This window comes from Trichomonas vaginalis (assembly GCF_026262505.1).
Source record: "Trichomonas vaginalis G3 chromosome Unknown ctg_186, whole genome shotgun sequence".
NCBI lineage: Eukaryota > Parabasalia > Trichomonadida > Trichomonadidae > Trichomonas > Trichomonas vaginalis.
The window spans coordinates 23,252-36,424 of NW_026529273.1; the positions used below are offsets into that span (position 1 = coordinate 23,252).

A 13,173-nucleotide genomic window follows, 5' to 3' on the forward strand; every position below is an offset into this window, starting at 1 on the left:
TTACTACTGGATGGTAATGTCCATTTTAAATTCGAAAGACTATTGGTATTCATTAGAATTTAGTTAAAAAAGCGATGATGATTTTTTTGACAAATAAATTCTGACAAATAAAATTTTAAGGGGAGACAAAGAGTCAACCCCTAAATGATAGCATGGCCTTTTTATTTAAATGACACATCTTCACCAGGAAACACTCCAGAAGGCTATCAAGGACGTTCTTGAGGGCGCCAAGACAAAGAAGCGCGGATTCCTCGAGACAGTCGATATCCAGCTCAAGCTCAAGGGCTACAACGTTTCTAAGGATAAGCGTTTCGTCGGCTCCATCAAGCTCCCACACATCATCCGTCCAAACGTTCGCATCGGTGTCCTTGGTAACAAGGTCCACTGCGAAGAAGCCCAAAAGCTCAACATCCCAGCTTACGATCTTCCAACACTTACCAACTTCAACAAGGAGAAGAAGGTCGTCAAGGCCTGGACAAAGCGCCACCACCTCTTCCTTGCTTCCCCAGATGTCATCGGTCAGGTCAACAAGGTCCTTGGTCAGGTTTACACACGTGCTAACAAGTTCCCAACAAACATCAAGACAGATACAGTCGCTAAGGTTGTTGATGAAGTTAAGCGCACAGCTAATATCCGTCTGAAGAAGTCCGTCGCTTTCGGTATCCCAATCGGCAATGTCAACATGACAGAGCGCCAGGTTTTCGAGAACCTTACACTTTGCACAAACTACGTTGTCACACTTCTTAAGAAGGGCTGGCAATCAATCGGCTCCATCGTACTCAAGTCCACAATGGGCAAGGTTCACCGTATCTACTAAACATTTTTTAGAATATTGTTTATAACTTAGCATATTTTTTATCTTAATTTCATTATTTCATTTGATATTCAAAAGATATTAAGGATTATCTGCTAATTTTTAGATGATATCAGGAATTTCATGCCATAAAAATACAAAATCTTTATTAACCATGGGCATTTTTGAACAAATAAAATGAGATATTTTTTTATTATAATAATATATATCAGATCTATGCATTAAACACGGAAACATCACTAACAAATAGAATTTCGATAAATCAATGCTAGAAATCTCCAAAAAAAATCACTTTGGCTCTATTTTCAATCAAAATTTTGTAAAAAAATCCAATTAAATTAATAAATTTAGAGTATTTTTACTTGAATGTTCATGATATGATTCCATTCGATTGATTTTTAACAATTTTTTCCGATGAAATCTTTTAAAGTAAAAATAAGAAGAAAAAAATTTAGAAGAAGATTGGATATCCGAACTGTGGGCTATAGAATGGTCCTCTGAATCCTGGAATACTTCTTGGCTGGTTCTGATTTTGCTGTGTTTGCTGTCTTGGTTGTTGTTGCTGCCTCTGTTGCTGCTGTTGTCTCATTGCAGCATCACGAAATGCCTGCTGGAACAATGACTGGAAAGTTGGGCCAAGGAAGTCAAATGCTTCACCTCCATTGGTATTCATGTAGTTTTGGTAAGCGTTCTTCATCATTTCGGCTCTTCTCTTTCTTTCCTGAGCTCTGTAAAGTTCGTTTTCCATTTGTTCTTTTGTATTTCGTAATTTTCTGACTTTTCCAAGAATTGCTTCCTTTTCTTTTGCCAATTCTATCTCGCGACGTTTGATATCTATTGCCTTTCTCCTCAAATCTTCCATTTCTTTATCGAATTTCTTTCCAAATTCTCTGTATTGGCCTAACAATCTCTCGTATTCGTCAACTTCCTCTTTCTTGGCTTCCTTCTTCACTTCTTTCTTCTTGCTTTGTTTCTTCTTCTTCTGTGGGCAGCCTAATAACGTTGCCAATGGGTTTTCGTAGTATTCCTCGCCATCGTTGTCTTCGCAAACAACTTCTTTGCAGCGAGGATTCATCTGCTTATCACGGCGACCAACAACGTTGCCATATGAGTCGTAAATGTAATCATCGTAATCAGTCTTATCTTCTTCCTCTTCTTCGTGAGGTTCTTCGACGTACGATGGTCTTCTAATATTGGAGGATGTCATACGATGGTCCACTGGTCTTCCCCAGAAATCATAAACTTCATCAACTTCTTCCTCTTCGTTTTCTTCAGCTTGTTTTGGCTCTTCAACCTTTGGAGATGTTGGAACTTCTTCTGCTTTCGGTGGTTCTGGTTTTTCTTCTTCTGCTTCGTCTACTGTTAAAACAGTTGGCTTTTTCTGTGGAGCAGGAGCTGGTTTGAGAGGTAAGTTGGCTCTGGCAGCAACTCTTGTCTCAAGAGTCTTAAGTTTGTCAGAGAAATCTGATGATTTGTATTTCGGTTCGTCGTGTTTTGGTTCGCTGAGGGCTTTGTCGGCTGATTCGATGAATTCTGCGATCTGCTTGAGTAGTTCTTCCTTCTCGCCACCATCAATTCTTTCAGCATCCGTCTTGACTTGGACTAATAAATCATTTGCTTTATCTTTAAGGGAAGTGATCTCATCTGTAAGCTGTTTGAAGAGATGGTATCTTTCCTGGGCTGGTTTGAAGAAGGAATTGATCGCTTCAGAGCGCTTTTGGTACTCTTCGATTGGGAATCTGTCGAATTCATTGTCAGAGAACCATGTTTCGATTTCTTCAACATCCTTCTTGTATTTGTTGATTGATGCTGGATCGAAATTGTCTGGGAAGTCTCTGTTAAGAGCATTTTTGGCTTCGAAGATTAAACTTTCTAATTCATTCTTCGCGTTGTCGATGGCATTCTCTTTTTCATCGTCTTCCGACATCTTGGCTTCCAAATCTTTGTATTCCTTAAGCTTTTCGTCACTAAATTCTCCGATAGCTTTGTAAACAAAAGTGACAGGAGGAACCGGTTTTGATTCATCTTCCTGGATGACAGAAACTGTGTTTACATTGAACATTGATGAGATTGAGAGTGAAACTTCGAGTTCAACTTTGACTTTTGCTGGATCATTGACTTCGAGGTTAATTTCACCGATTGGACCTTTGTCTGACTTGATGTCGATCTTCTTCTTGCCTTCGACATCAACTGTGAACTTTGCTGATGCTGGAATTGGTGAAAATCTCTTGAATAATACAACATCAGCGTTTTCTCCATCTTTGTAAGAACCTTCTGTGTTAGTAATATCCTGGAGATCGATCTTTTCCTGGGCAATGTAAGAGCAGCCCATTGAGAAGCACTCATCGTTGTTTAATACTTGTGGAAACTCTTTTCCGATTGTTTGGAAGATAACTTCTCTGATCAATGGTATTCTGGAGCCACCACCAACTAATTCGACTGCATAAAGGTCTTCCTTCTTGATGTTTGCTAATTCAAGTGCATGTAACAATGGTTCGTGCAATCTGTTGGCGAGACCTTGGATAAGCTGGTTGAAATCATCCCTCTTGACAACGAAATTGACATCGATGTCGTTCATCAAGCTTGAAATTTCGAAATCAACGGATTGATTGATCGAAAGAGTCATCTTCAAGCGATCTGCTGCTTCCTGGAATCTGATCCATGCACGTGGGTTCTGGCGTGGATCAAGATTGTACTTTTGCTGTGTGCGATTCAATAAAAATGGAAGTAACTCGTTTGTGAAGTGAATTCCGCCAAGAGTATCATCGGAATCGGTAGCAACGATATGTAAGTATCCTTTCTTGATAAGAGCAACTGTAACGTTCATTGCGAAGTCACCAATATCAACAATTACGATTGGAACTGGTTTTGCTTCTTTTGGAGGAAGCTTATCATCGTTAAGCTTTACGTATGAGGCTGCTGCAGCTGTTGTTGAGTTAATCAAGCCGAGAATGTTGATGTCAGAAATTTTGGCGGAATTGAGTAAAATTTGACGCTGCTCATGGGTCCACCAAGGTGGGATTGCAATAACTGCTTTATCTGCATTTGGTACTTGAGCCTTAGCAATCTTCACAAGTTCCTTGAGAAGATAAGCAACAATTTGCTCTGGTCTCATGACAATTTCAGTATCATTGTATTGAATTGATACGCCTGTATACTTATCTTCAAGTTCAACAAGTTTAACAGTAGATAATGGCTCAATCTGCTTTTTCTCAACAGAATCGAATTTCATTCCAATAAGAGACTTAATCTTTGTAATGGTGGCCTTGTAGAACTCCATCTGCTGCATCTTTGCAAGATCACCAACAAATCTCCTTTTATTTGTGTATGTAACAATTGCTGGTGTTGCTCTGCTTGCATTCTGATTAGCAATGACATCTACTGACCCATTAACTTCAGCGCTTATGATACAATTCTTATTACCAAAGTCTATGCCAATAATATCACTCATTTTTTTGAAAAATGAAGGAAGTGATCGGAGGAAAATTTTATCCAGACACTTAAAAAAAGTGTTGAATATAAGTGCATATCTAAAATCAGCGATATGTTTCGGTATATATCAAGGTCAATTGCGTTGAAAATTTCAATCAATTTTTTTTATTTACGACTTTCAGCAGTTTTCCTAGTGCATTCTATCTGCATTCTATTGATTAATAAATAATTATTGAAATTTACAGAAAAATAGCGATGCATGTAATAACGGATATTCATGAAATTACCATCTAGAGTTAAGGGAACAAAAGGATGAGGTAGTTTTTAATAAACAGATATATTTATTTAATAAAACAAACAAGATTCGATTTAATAAATCAACAAATAACAAACAAATTTACTATTCATCATAGCTGAACCATTTGTGAGAACAAATTTGGTCCATATTATATCGCGTAGCAGGATTTCTATCTAATATGTGATGGAAAAGATCCACGAGTTCATTCGACAAATTACTAGTGTCAGGGTATGTAAGTTCTTCCGTACTGATAACCTGAGAGATATGAAAAAAGTGCGTTCTATATATTTCCTCATCATCAGCCTCGAAAAACGGTAGCTTTCCAAAAATCATGAGGTAGAGAACAATACCGAACGCCCAACAATCTGCCGGTTTTCCGAGGTAAGGCTCGCCAGAGCATTGCTCAGGGGAGTAAAAAACTGGCGTACCTTCTGTATCTTCGAGCATTTCGTTAGGATCTTCTAATTTTAAGGAGACTGAAAAATCGCTAATAGCAGAATGACCATCTGCGAAACATAAGATGTTTTCCGGTTTTAAATCTCGGTGAATAATATCTAAAGAATGTAAATATTGAAGAGCGGAGGCAATCTGTCTAAAGGTGTTTTTAGCTTCCGCTTCTGGAAGCGGATCTGCTTTCCAACTACTCTTAGAGAGGGAACCTTTTTCTGCAAAGGGGAGTATAATAATTAATGAATGTGTAGGCTGATCGTCCAGGATTTCAATCAAAGGAACTATATTGGGATGATTAATTTCTGACATTAATTGAATTTCACGTGAAACCTTCTCGATCGGTGGTACGGATTCACCTATTGACATACGATATAAATAATCTTGATCGTAAACTTTTGCTGCGTACATGATTCCTGTTTCCTGGTTTTTAACCAAAAATACATCGGAAGCAGAACCATGACCTATATGCTGTTGGAACTCGTATTCGAATATTGTTGGTTTTTCTAGTGGATTAAAGAAGCTTGGGGAATCTCTAATTTGGAATCCATCCAATGACATTTCTGTTGACATCATTGGGGTTTTGCTTCCGAGAATTAGAGGTGGTGCAGCAGTTGTATGTAGGACATAAGGGTCGGACTCGGTTTCTGAGGTATCACTCCTCTCCCCCTTGACACGATTATCCTTGTCCTTGCTTGGCCGTTTCTTCTCTTCAATCTGATGTACGCTTTTTCGTGGGACGGAAGAAGCGCATCCCATTTTTTCTTGTTTACTTTATAATGTAAAAAGTAATCGTTATTTTTGAGATCGTCGTTGCAAATCAGATTTAGGCAAATGATATACTACTCATATATAAACTGTTGTAAACAGAAATTCATCAAAAGTGACACCTCAGAAAAGCTAAAATATTGAATTTTTGGAACTTTTGATAGAGCACGTTTTTAAATATTAATTAAAGTAAATGTATATTTTGTAAAGATTCTTTTTAATAAAAAAATAAAATTTTGAAGAAGAACACAAAATCTTCTGAAAAATAATATCACATAAACTCATATTATTTTCTAATATATAACTATTTAAGGGTTTCGTTTTGCTAAAATTGTCACTTTTATAGCATATTTGTTTTTGGATGTTTTGCGAAACCAAAAAAAAAAACTATGATATACAATGTGTGTGTAAAGAAAATACTTTATTTACTAGTTAAAAAATCATTTGGTATTGATCAAGTTATTTTTTCTGGATAAGATATTATATGGATAATTGGATAGAAAATACAATTATATAATCTTGTACCTGGTTTAATTAAGCTAATTGTCATCAGAAACTTGTAATTTTTATGAATTTCAGATTTTCTTTTCATTACTGCTTTTCTTAATAGGTCAAGTTCTTATTTACGTTATAAAGTATGATATTTACAAATATCAAGTTATCGTGTTTTTTGAGAAATTATGAGAAACAAACAAAAATGAAAAAGATAGGAATAGCAATGAATAGTGATGTGGGTATAGAAAATGTAAGAGATATGAATGCAAAGCAATCAGTATTTAGGACATTGACCATAGATTTCGAAAAAAAAATGCTGCATATTGAGCGAAAACTATGATTATATTATAAGGCTGTCATTTAAAGCATAATGAAACTATTCCCTTTTCATTTTAATCGAATAAGATAGTAAAGATTTTTGAATTAGCTAGAAACTGATGAGATGTTTTCACAAATCAGATTTTTAATCTCTATAATGCATAATTCACTCAATATCTCAATTTTGATATTGCGAGATATTTTTGCTATCGGTTTCGCAATTTTGACACAATAGCAAGAGGGTTCTATAAGCATTATTATCAACGTAGAATCTGAATATCATATCAGAAAATGTCGCAAATCTGACATTTACCCGACCAAATAGCAAAAATAATTGAATACTTTTCGCAAAAACTTTAAAAATCGATAAAAATATGAAATATAGATATTAAAGAGACTTTTTATATAATATTCATAAAGATTTTCCAAAAATATGATACCGCAAAATTAAAAAAGTGACGTCTTGAGTGGAGTCAAAGGTCGAAATTGCTAGCTAAATGTTTTTTAGCGAAATTGCGTATTGTACGTTTTTTTCGCAAAACGAAACCCTTAAACTATTTTATATAAAAATCAAATTCAATGATCTTAAAAGCGAAGGATAAACCTCAAAAATTACGAATATAATTAGTGGGAATATAATGCTTATCTATCATAAAACCATATGAAATATCAATTTTTGCTTTACGCCTAATTTTTGACGACAATTAGCAAAAAATGTTAAATGTTAACACTCAGTCCATTTGAATATGAAAAATAAAATTGACTTTGATTAAATGTTTTTATTTATCATGCAATTCTTCTTGCGACCAAAGATTTGAATAAAAGTTCAAAAAATAAGATAGCTTAAAAAATAATATACGGTAGTGTTTACTAATAGATGAATAGTATATAAATTCTATTAAAATGGATTTGATCCAAAAAAATATATAAAATTTGATCATAAATAAAATCGTTTTAAATTACTTCTTCATTTAAATTATAACAATTATTTTTGGTTTTATATTTTTTTGGATCAAATCCATTTTAATAGAATTTATATACTATTCATCTATTAGTAAACACTACCGTATATTATTTTTTAAGCTATCTTATTTTTTGAACTTTTATTCAAATCTTTGGTCGCAAGAAGAATTGCATGATAAATAAAAACATTTAATCAAAGTCAATTTTATTTTTCATATTCAAATGGACTGAGTGTTAACATTTAACATTTTTTGCTAATTGTCGTCAAAAATTAGGCGTAAAGCAAAAATTGATATTTCATATGGTTTTATGATAGATAAGCATTATATTCCCACTCATTATATTCGTAAATTTTGAGGTTTATCCTTCGCTTTTAAGATCATTGAATTTGATTTTTATATAAAATAGTTATATATTAGAAAATAATATGAGTTTATGTGATATTATTTTTCAGAAGATTTCATTCTATATGCCTATGAAAAGTACTCTCAAAACTAACTTTTTCCTAATTATAATTAAATCTAGAATATTGTATTATGCTTAGTATTATTTCATTTTTCTCATTCAATTTAGAATTTACAAATGTCAAAAAATTGAGAGCTGTCACTTTTGATGAATTTCTGTTTATTACAAAACAAGCTTGTTTTTCATATTTAAAAGGAAAATTATTATTATCTTATTCAAAATTTTTGTAAAATTCAAAAGTGAGAAAACTCGAAAAAGTATGGAAAATGAATTAGAGAACTTTATATGGTCTATGAGCCCAAATTTGAAACGCGGAACAGCTCATGTGCTTTATTATGGGAATGTGCATTGGATTAGTTCAACAAATTGCACTCAGGAAAGAATATTTGTTGTCAGCACAAATGGAATTTTCCTAGGTCGCAGAAAAGCACTTGGAATGTCCGAAGTAACAACTCAGATGTCATACTTCGATATGATTTCAATCAGTATCGGAGGAACAAGCTGTAATATTAGTAGCCAAACAGAACAAATTAGAATTCGAGCAGATAATATAGAACAAATCGCACTTTTAATATACTTTGTTCGTCAAGCACAATTTTCTCCAAGCTTATTACCAATTTCTTTTAATTTCCAAAATTCAGGCAGCTATAACATGAAAACCACTGCCAAATCATATAAATCTCGCCACGTTTTCGCAGATAGGATCGGATCATGCGCTTTGCACTATGGAATCGAGCTATTTCCCGAAGAAATGTCTGTTTTTTATACAAATGATTCTTTACCTTACCACAACTTCGAAATCAATAATGCAATTAGCAACTTTATGCTCATCAAGCCTTTGGCATTAGCATTGACTTTCGAACAAGATTTACACAAATTTATTTTATATAAATGCAATGTCGCAAAAATATTTCAGATTTGCTACTCCATATTCGCATGTAACCAATTCCTAGAGCGGATAATCTTTAATGATTGCGATTTTACGAACGCTGCTCAAACCGTGAATTCTCTCTTTGATAAGGCCACTTTCTTACCAGTTACATGGTGTTTTAAGAATTGCGATTGTTCTTCTCCAGCTTTTATCTCTTTCTTTGAAAATTTAACCGATCATTCAAAAAGAGTCAAAGGATTGGAATTTGTCAACACAACTCTCACTTCTCAGAGCCTTATGACCATTATCCAGACAATTTTGTTTAATAATTGCTTCCATAATTTAGAATGTCTCGAAATTTCCAAATTGACAGGTATTCCTGACATTCATCTTATGATTAATAGTATTGCCAACTCATCATGGGCTCTCACATCCAAATGCATCAAAAGAATCGAAGTTTCAAAGTCAAATACGGATATTTCTCAATTATTCATGAATATTGTTTCATTTGACATCGGATTAACTGAAATATGCCTCTCAGGAAACAAATTCATGCAACCATTAGGCTTTGAAAGGATTCCTTCAAAAATTGGATTTTTAGATCTTTCTGATTGCACTTTTACGCTTGATTCTATCACATCCATATTCAATGCGATCTCCAATGGCAAGATATGTGTCTCCGGAATTGATCTTTCCAGGATTCACATGGATCCAAACGATTTTTCGAAATTATTAGAACTTTTAGCAGCAGAAAGGAACGGATACAAGTCCCTTGAGCGTATTTTCTTCGATAACAACGTAATGAACCCTAAAGATTCTCAACTTTTCGCTACATTTCTCAGATTCAACACACAACTTCGTTCCCTTTCGATTTCACAGTCAATAAACATATACGAATCATCCCAAGGCTTCAGAGCTTTCTCTTTTGCCATTTGTCAGCTGAAAAATTTGGAATCTCTTTACATCAGAGGTTGTAGTGACTTTTCTTATTGTTATGGACAGTTGTTGATACCTGTTCTTAGATATCTAGCATCAAAGAAGCGTATAAAAGTGCTGGATATCACAGACCAAAGAATAGGTGACGTAGGAATTGACGCATTGATGATTTTCCTACAAAAAGGACAACCGCTAATTCATCTCAAATTTGACGGTTGTCATTCAAGCAGTTTTGACAAATTGTCAAATTTCTGTCATCTTGCCATCTCATCACATCTTATTTTTGCATCATGGCCGGAAGAAGAATTCATGCGACACATCAATCAAATACCGAAATACGACACTGACAGAGGAACATTAGTTGCAGAGAAAGAGATGCTCAAATCTACTTATGTTGAGAGATTTGGATATCTCTGCATAGAGAATCAGAATTCTTTGCCAATATTGAAGAAAGAGAAGATCAAAGAGTTTGAAGATATACAACAGATTGTTACTGTCAATGAGAAGAAAGAAAATGATGAGAAAGACATGAAGAAATACAGTGAAAAGTTCAAAGAATTAAATTTGAATGTTAGAGATAATCAAATTTCAACATTAATGACTGAATGTCTTGGACAGTCTTTCAATGACCCAGTTTTATCATTGTTAGCTTCAATAGATAGAACATTTTCTCTTGATAATATTCAAGATTAATTATATTATATTTTTTTATTTTGATATACATAATTTTTATTGTTAGTAAAAACAAGCATCTATCTTTTTATATGTAATTATTTATATCAAAACCATATCTCTACTAGACTCATCTAGTGTCTTGAATAAATGATGCATTTTTTGATGTGAAATTTTGCTTTGTTCTTTTTTTTTTTAAAGCCTGATTCCTTAGCCATCTACTGAAAAACTATTATGCCATGACATACTGCGATGTAAGAAGATGTTGATCGTAAAAAACAATATTAAGAGCCTTATCTGAGGTACAATACTTCAACAAGTACATCAAATAAGGAACAAAGTCAACAATCAGATGTTGAATAGTCAAAATCACATAATTATCAATCATCCACTACTTAGAAACATTTTAACTCTCATGTTTAAATCTTATCCACCAATTATATTATAATTCACCATTGAATTTCTCCAAATCTTTCTCACTCACTGCCTCGTATGATAATTTCTCGCAATATCACACTTCCCCACATATTACATTTCTTATTAAATTCTAATTATATCAAAAATGTGCATATTTACCATTTTTATATTCTCATATTCTCGAAATTTTGCAATTTCCTCTTATTCTATAAATGTACAACGATTAATATTCTCACATAGCTAAATTTTATATAGCTTCACTATTCTTAAGAATGAAAATTTGATTTTGTGTCATATAATTTGAATATGATTTGGTATCTTTTCTCAACATTAAGGTTTGATTAGACAGACATCATTTAATTTTTTTTCGAATTTTTGGTATGCGAATCATGGCTCGATACATTGGTTCCATCGGTCAAAGTGAGAAAAAATAGGGAAAAAATGAAGAAATAGGACGACGATCATAATCGTTTTTTTAATAATATAGGGTGTCCAAAGGTGTGTTTAGCACAAACCTGAATACTGCGAATAGAAATAAACAAGTTACATATATATAAAGTTTATTTAAATATAATCACCATTGGATTCAATCACGCGTTCGCAGCGATCGATCCAGGCTTGAAAGACACGCTTTAAATCATCATGAGAAAATTGCTCAAATTGCTCTCTTACAAAATTTTCAAGATCATCTGGACTCGCGAATTCGCGTCCTTCATCTCTCTTTTTTAGCGTGCCGAATAAATAAAAGTCAGAGGGTGCAATATCAGGTGAAGAAATTGGGTTTGGAACAACTTTGACATTGTTTTCCACCAAGTAATTCATTACCTTATGACTTTTGTGAACTCTTGAATTATCAAAATGAATTGCAAACTTTTGTTTTTGTTGTTTGGATTTCTCAAACTCATCAGAATTGATAATTTGAGTAAGAACATTGTCAATTAGATACTGAGCATTCATCGTATTAGGTTTTTGAAGAATATCAATTGCGATGATGCCATTCACGCCCCAAAAAACCGACAACATCATCATTGGTGTGTCAATTTTTTTCTTCGGGAATGTTTGCAGATTTTCATCCTTCGGGATCCACATGATTTTGGCTTCTGTTGCATATTGAAACCAAGACTCATCCCCTGTTACTAAAAAGCGAAACTTCTTGGATTGATACGCACCCAATATAGAGAGGAGCTCTTTCGAAGATTGGACTCTAGATTTTTTTGAACTGAATTAAGGTTGTGCGGAACCCAACGTGTATACGCTAGTTTGTAGTTCAAATAATTGTGCAGATAATAACTGACTGTTGTACGTGGTATCTTTGTCATCTCCTCTATCCTTCTGAGTGATGCTCTTGGGTCTTCATCTAGCGCTTGAAGAATTGCTTTGATTTTTCTTTGATCCGGCGATTTTTTGTCAATTTTTATGATGGGCGCCTTTTTGTTCATGAAGTGATACATCCTAACATGATACGTTACAGTGGAATAGCTAGGAGCATCCATACCGAAGCATTTTACCAATGTCTCGTAGATTTTTTTACAGTCTTTGCATTTTTTTGCAAGAGCGAGGATGTTTTCTTTATGATTCATTAAAAAAATGAAAAAAATCCCGCCAAAATTTCCCGCGAAACCGCCTCTTGTCTCAAAATTCATTTTATATCCCGGCATGGCGCCAAAATACAACATACTCATCATATACATATATTCATATTTTTTATTATATATTTATAATCAGCATATATCTCCTTTAATAGTCTCATATAGAGCGCTGTGCTAAACGCACCTTTGGACACCCTATACAAGAGGTGTAAGCCCATCTTTGTCTTTAGCATTGATATCTGCACCATTTGAAATAAGAATTTCGGCAGTTTCTTTGCTATTTTTAATGGCTGCTAGATGAAGAGGGGTCCATCCATCTTTGTCTTTAGCATTGATATCTGCACCATTTGAAATAAAATATTCTAAAAGTGATGAAAGATAAAAATTCTGAGAATAAACAAAACATGTGTTAATGTCATTTGTTTGATCCAAATAAACTAAAAATGATTGAAGATTATTGTAGATAGAGCACAATTCTAAATCAATTTTTATATCGTATTCATTCATCAAAAATGTGACAAAATCAATATTGGGTGTATAATTGCACATTCCATGCATATATTATCTGGTTTTTGTACTTTCAAGCATTCATTTATAATGTCTGTATTTCCACCCAAAAATAAATATCTGAGACAAATTGGAGTGATTTCTGATTGAAATTTCGTTCTTAAGATCTTAAAACAATCAA

The 13,173-nt window shown here is 33.7% G+C and overlaps 5 protein-coding genes and 1 pseudogene across 6 annotated transcripts, besides 5 other annotated features; 2 read left to right on the forward strand and 4 right to left on the reverse strand.

Annotated features, from left to right (window-relative positions):
• Positions 1 to 168: 168 nt before the first annotated feature.
• TVAGG3_1090030 (ribosomal protein L10a) lies at positions 169 to 842 on the forward strand (the record flags this gene model as incomplete). The annotated part of the gene is made up of 1 exon (XM_001330250.2): positions 170 to 817. One exon carries the CDS (start codon positions 170 to 172, stop codon positions 815 to 817), a length of 648 nt encoding a protein of 215 aa, XP_001330285.1.
• Positions 843 to 1,152: 310 nt separating this feature from the next.
• On the reverse strand, positions 1,153 to 4,277 carry TVAGG3_1090040 (ATP binding; the record flags this gene model as incomplete). Its single annotated transcript, XM_051256998.1, has 1 exon — positions 1,266 to 4,265. The coding sequence occupies one exon, from the start codon at positions 4,263 to 4,265 to the stop codon at positions 1,266 to 1,268; it is 3,000 nt and encodes a 999-aa protein (XP_051075755.1).
• A 299-nt stretch (positions 4,278 to 4,576) lies between these two features.
• TVAGG3_1090050 (peptidyl-threonine phosphorylation) lies at positions 4,577 to 5,750 on the reverse strand (the record flags this gene model as incomplete). Its single annotated transcript, XM_001314183.2, has 1 exon — positions 4,647 to 5,750. One exon carries the CDS (start codon positions 5,748 to 5,750, stop codon positions 4,647 to 4,649), a length of 1,104 nt encoding a protein of 367 aa, XP_001314196.1.
• Positions 5,751 to 5,849: 99 nt separating this feature from the next.
• Positions 5,850 to 5,887: a mobile genetic element.
• Positions 5,888 to 8,128: 2,241 nt separating this feature from the next.
• Positions 8,129 to 8,165: a mobile genetic element.
• A 78-nt stretch (positions 8,166 to 8,243) lies between these two features.
• TVAGG3_1090080 lies at positions 8,244 to 10,624 on the forward strand (the record flags this gene model as incomplete). The annotated part of the gene is made up of 1 exon (XM_001314182.2): positions 8,260 to 10,500. One exon carries the CDS (start codon positions 8,260 to 8,262, stop codon positions 10,498 to 10,500), a length of 2,241 nt encoding a protein of 746 aa, XP_001314195.1.
• Positions 10,625 to 11,380: 756 nt separating this feature from the next.
• Positions 11,381 to 11,408: a terminal%2Cinverted (terminal inverted repeat of Mariner transposon ID:TVAGG3_1090090).
• Positions 11,381 to 12,683: a mobile genetic element.
• On the reverse strand, positions 11,461 to 12,587 carry TVAGG3_1090100 (annotated as a pseudogene). The gene has a single exon. A coding segment is annotated over exon 1 (1,127 nt).
• Positions 12,656 to 12,683: a terminal%2Cinverted (terminal inverted repeat of Mariner transposon ID:TVAGG3_1090090).
• On the reverse strand, positions 12,681 to 12,992 carry TVAGG3_1090110 (spectrin binding; the record flags this gene model as incomplete). Its single annotated transcript, XM_001314181.1, has 1 exon — positions 12,681 to 12,992. The coding sequence occupies one exon, from the start codon at positions 12,990 to 12,992 to the stop codon at positions 12,681 to 12,683; it is 312 nt and encodes a 103-aa protein (XP_001314194.1).
• Between the last annotated feature and the right edge of the window lie 181 nt (positions 12,993 to 13,173).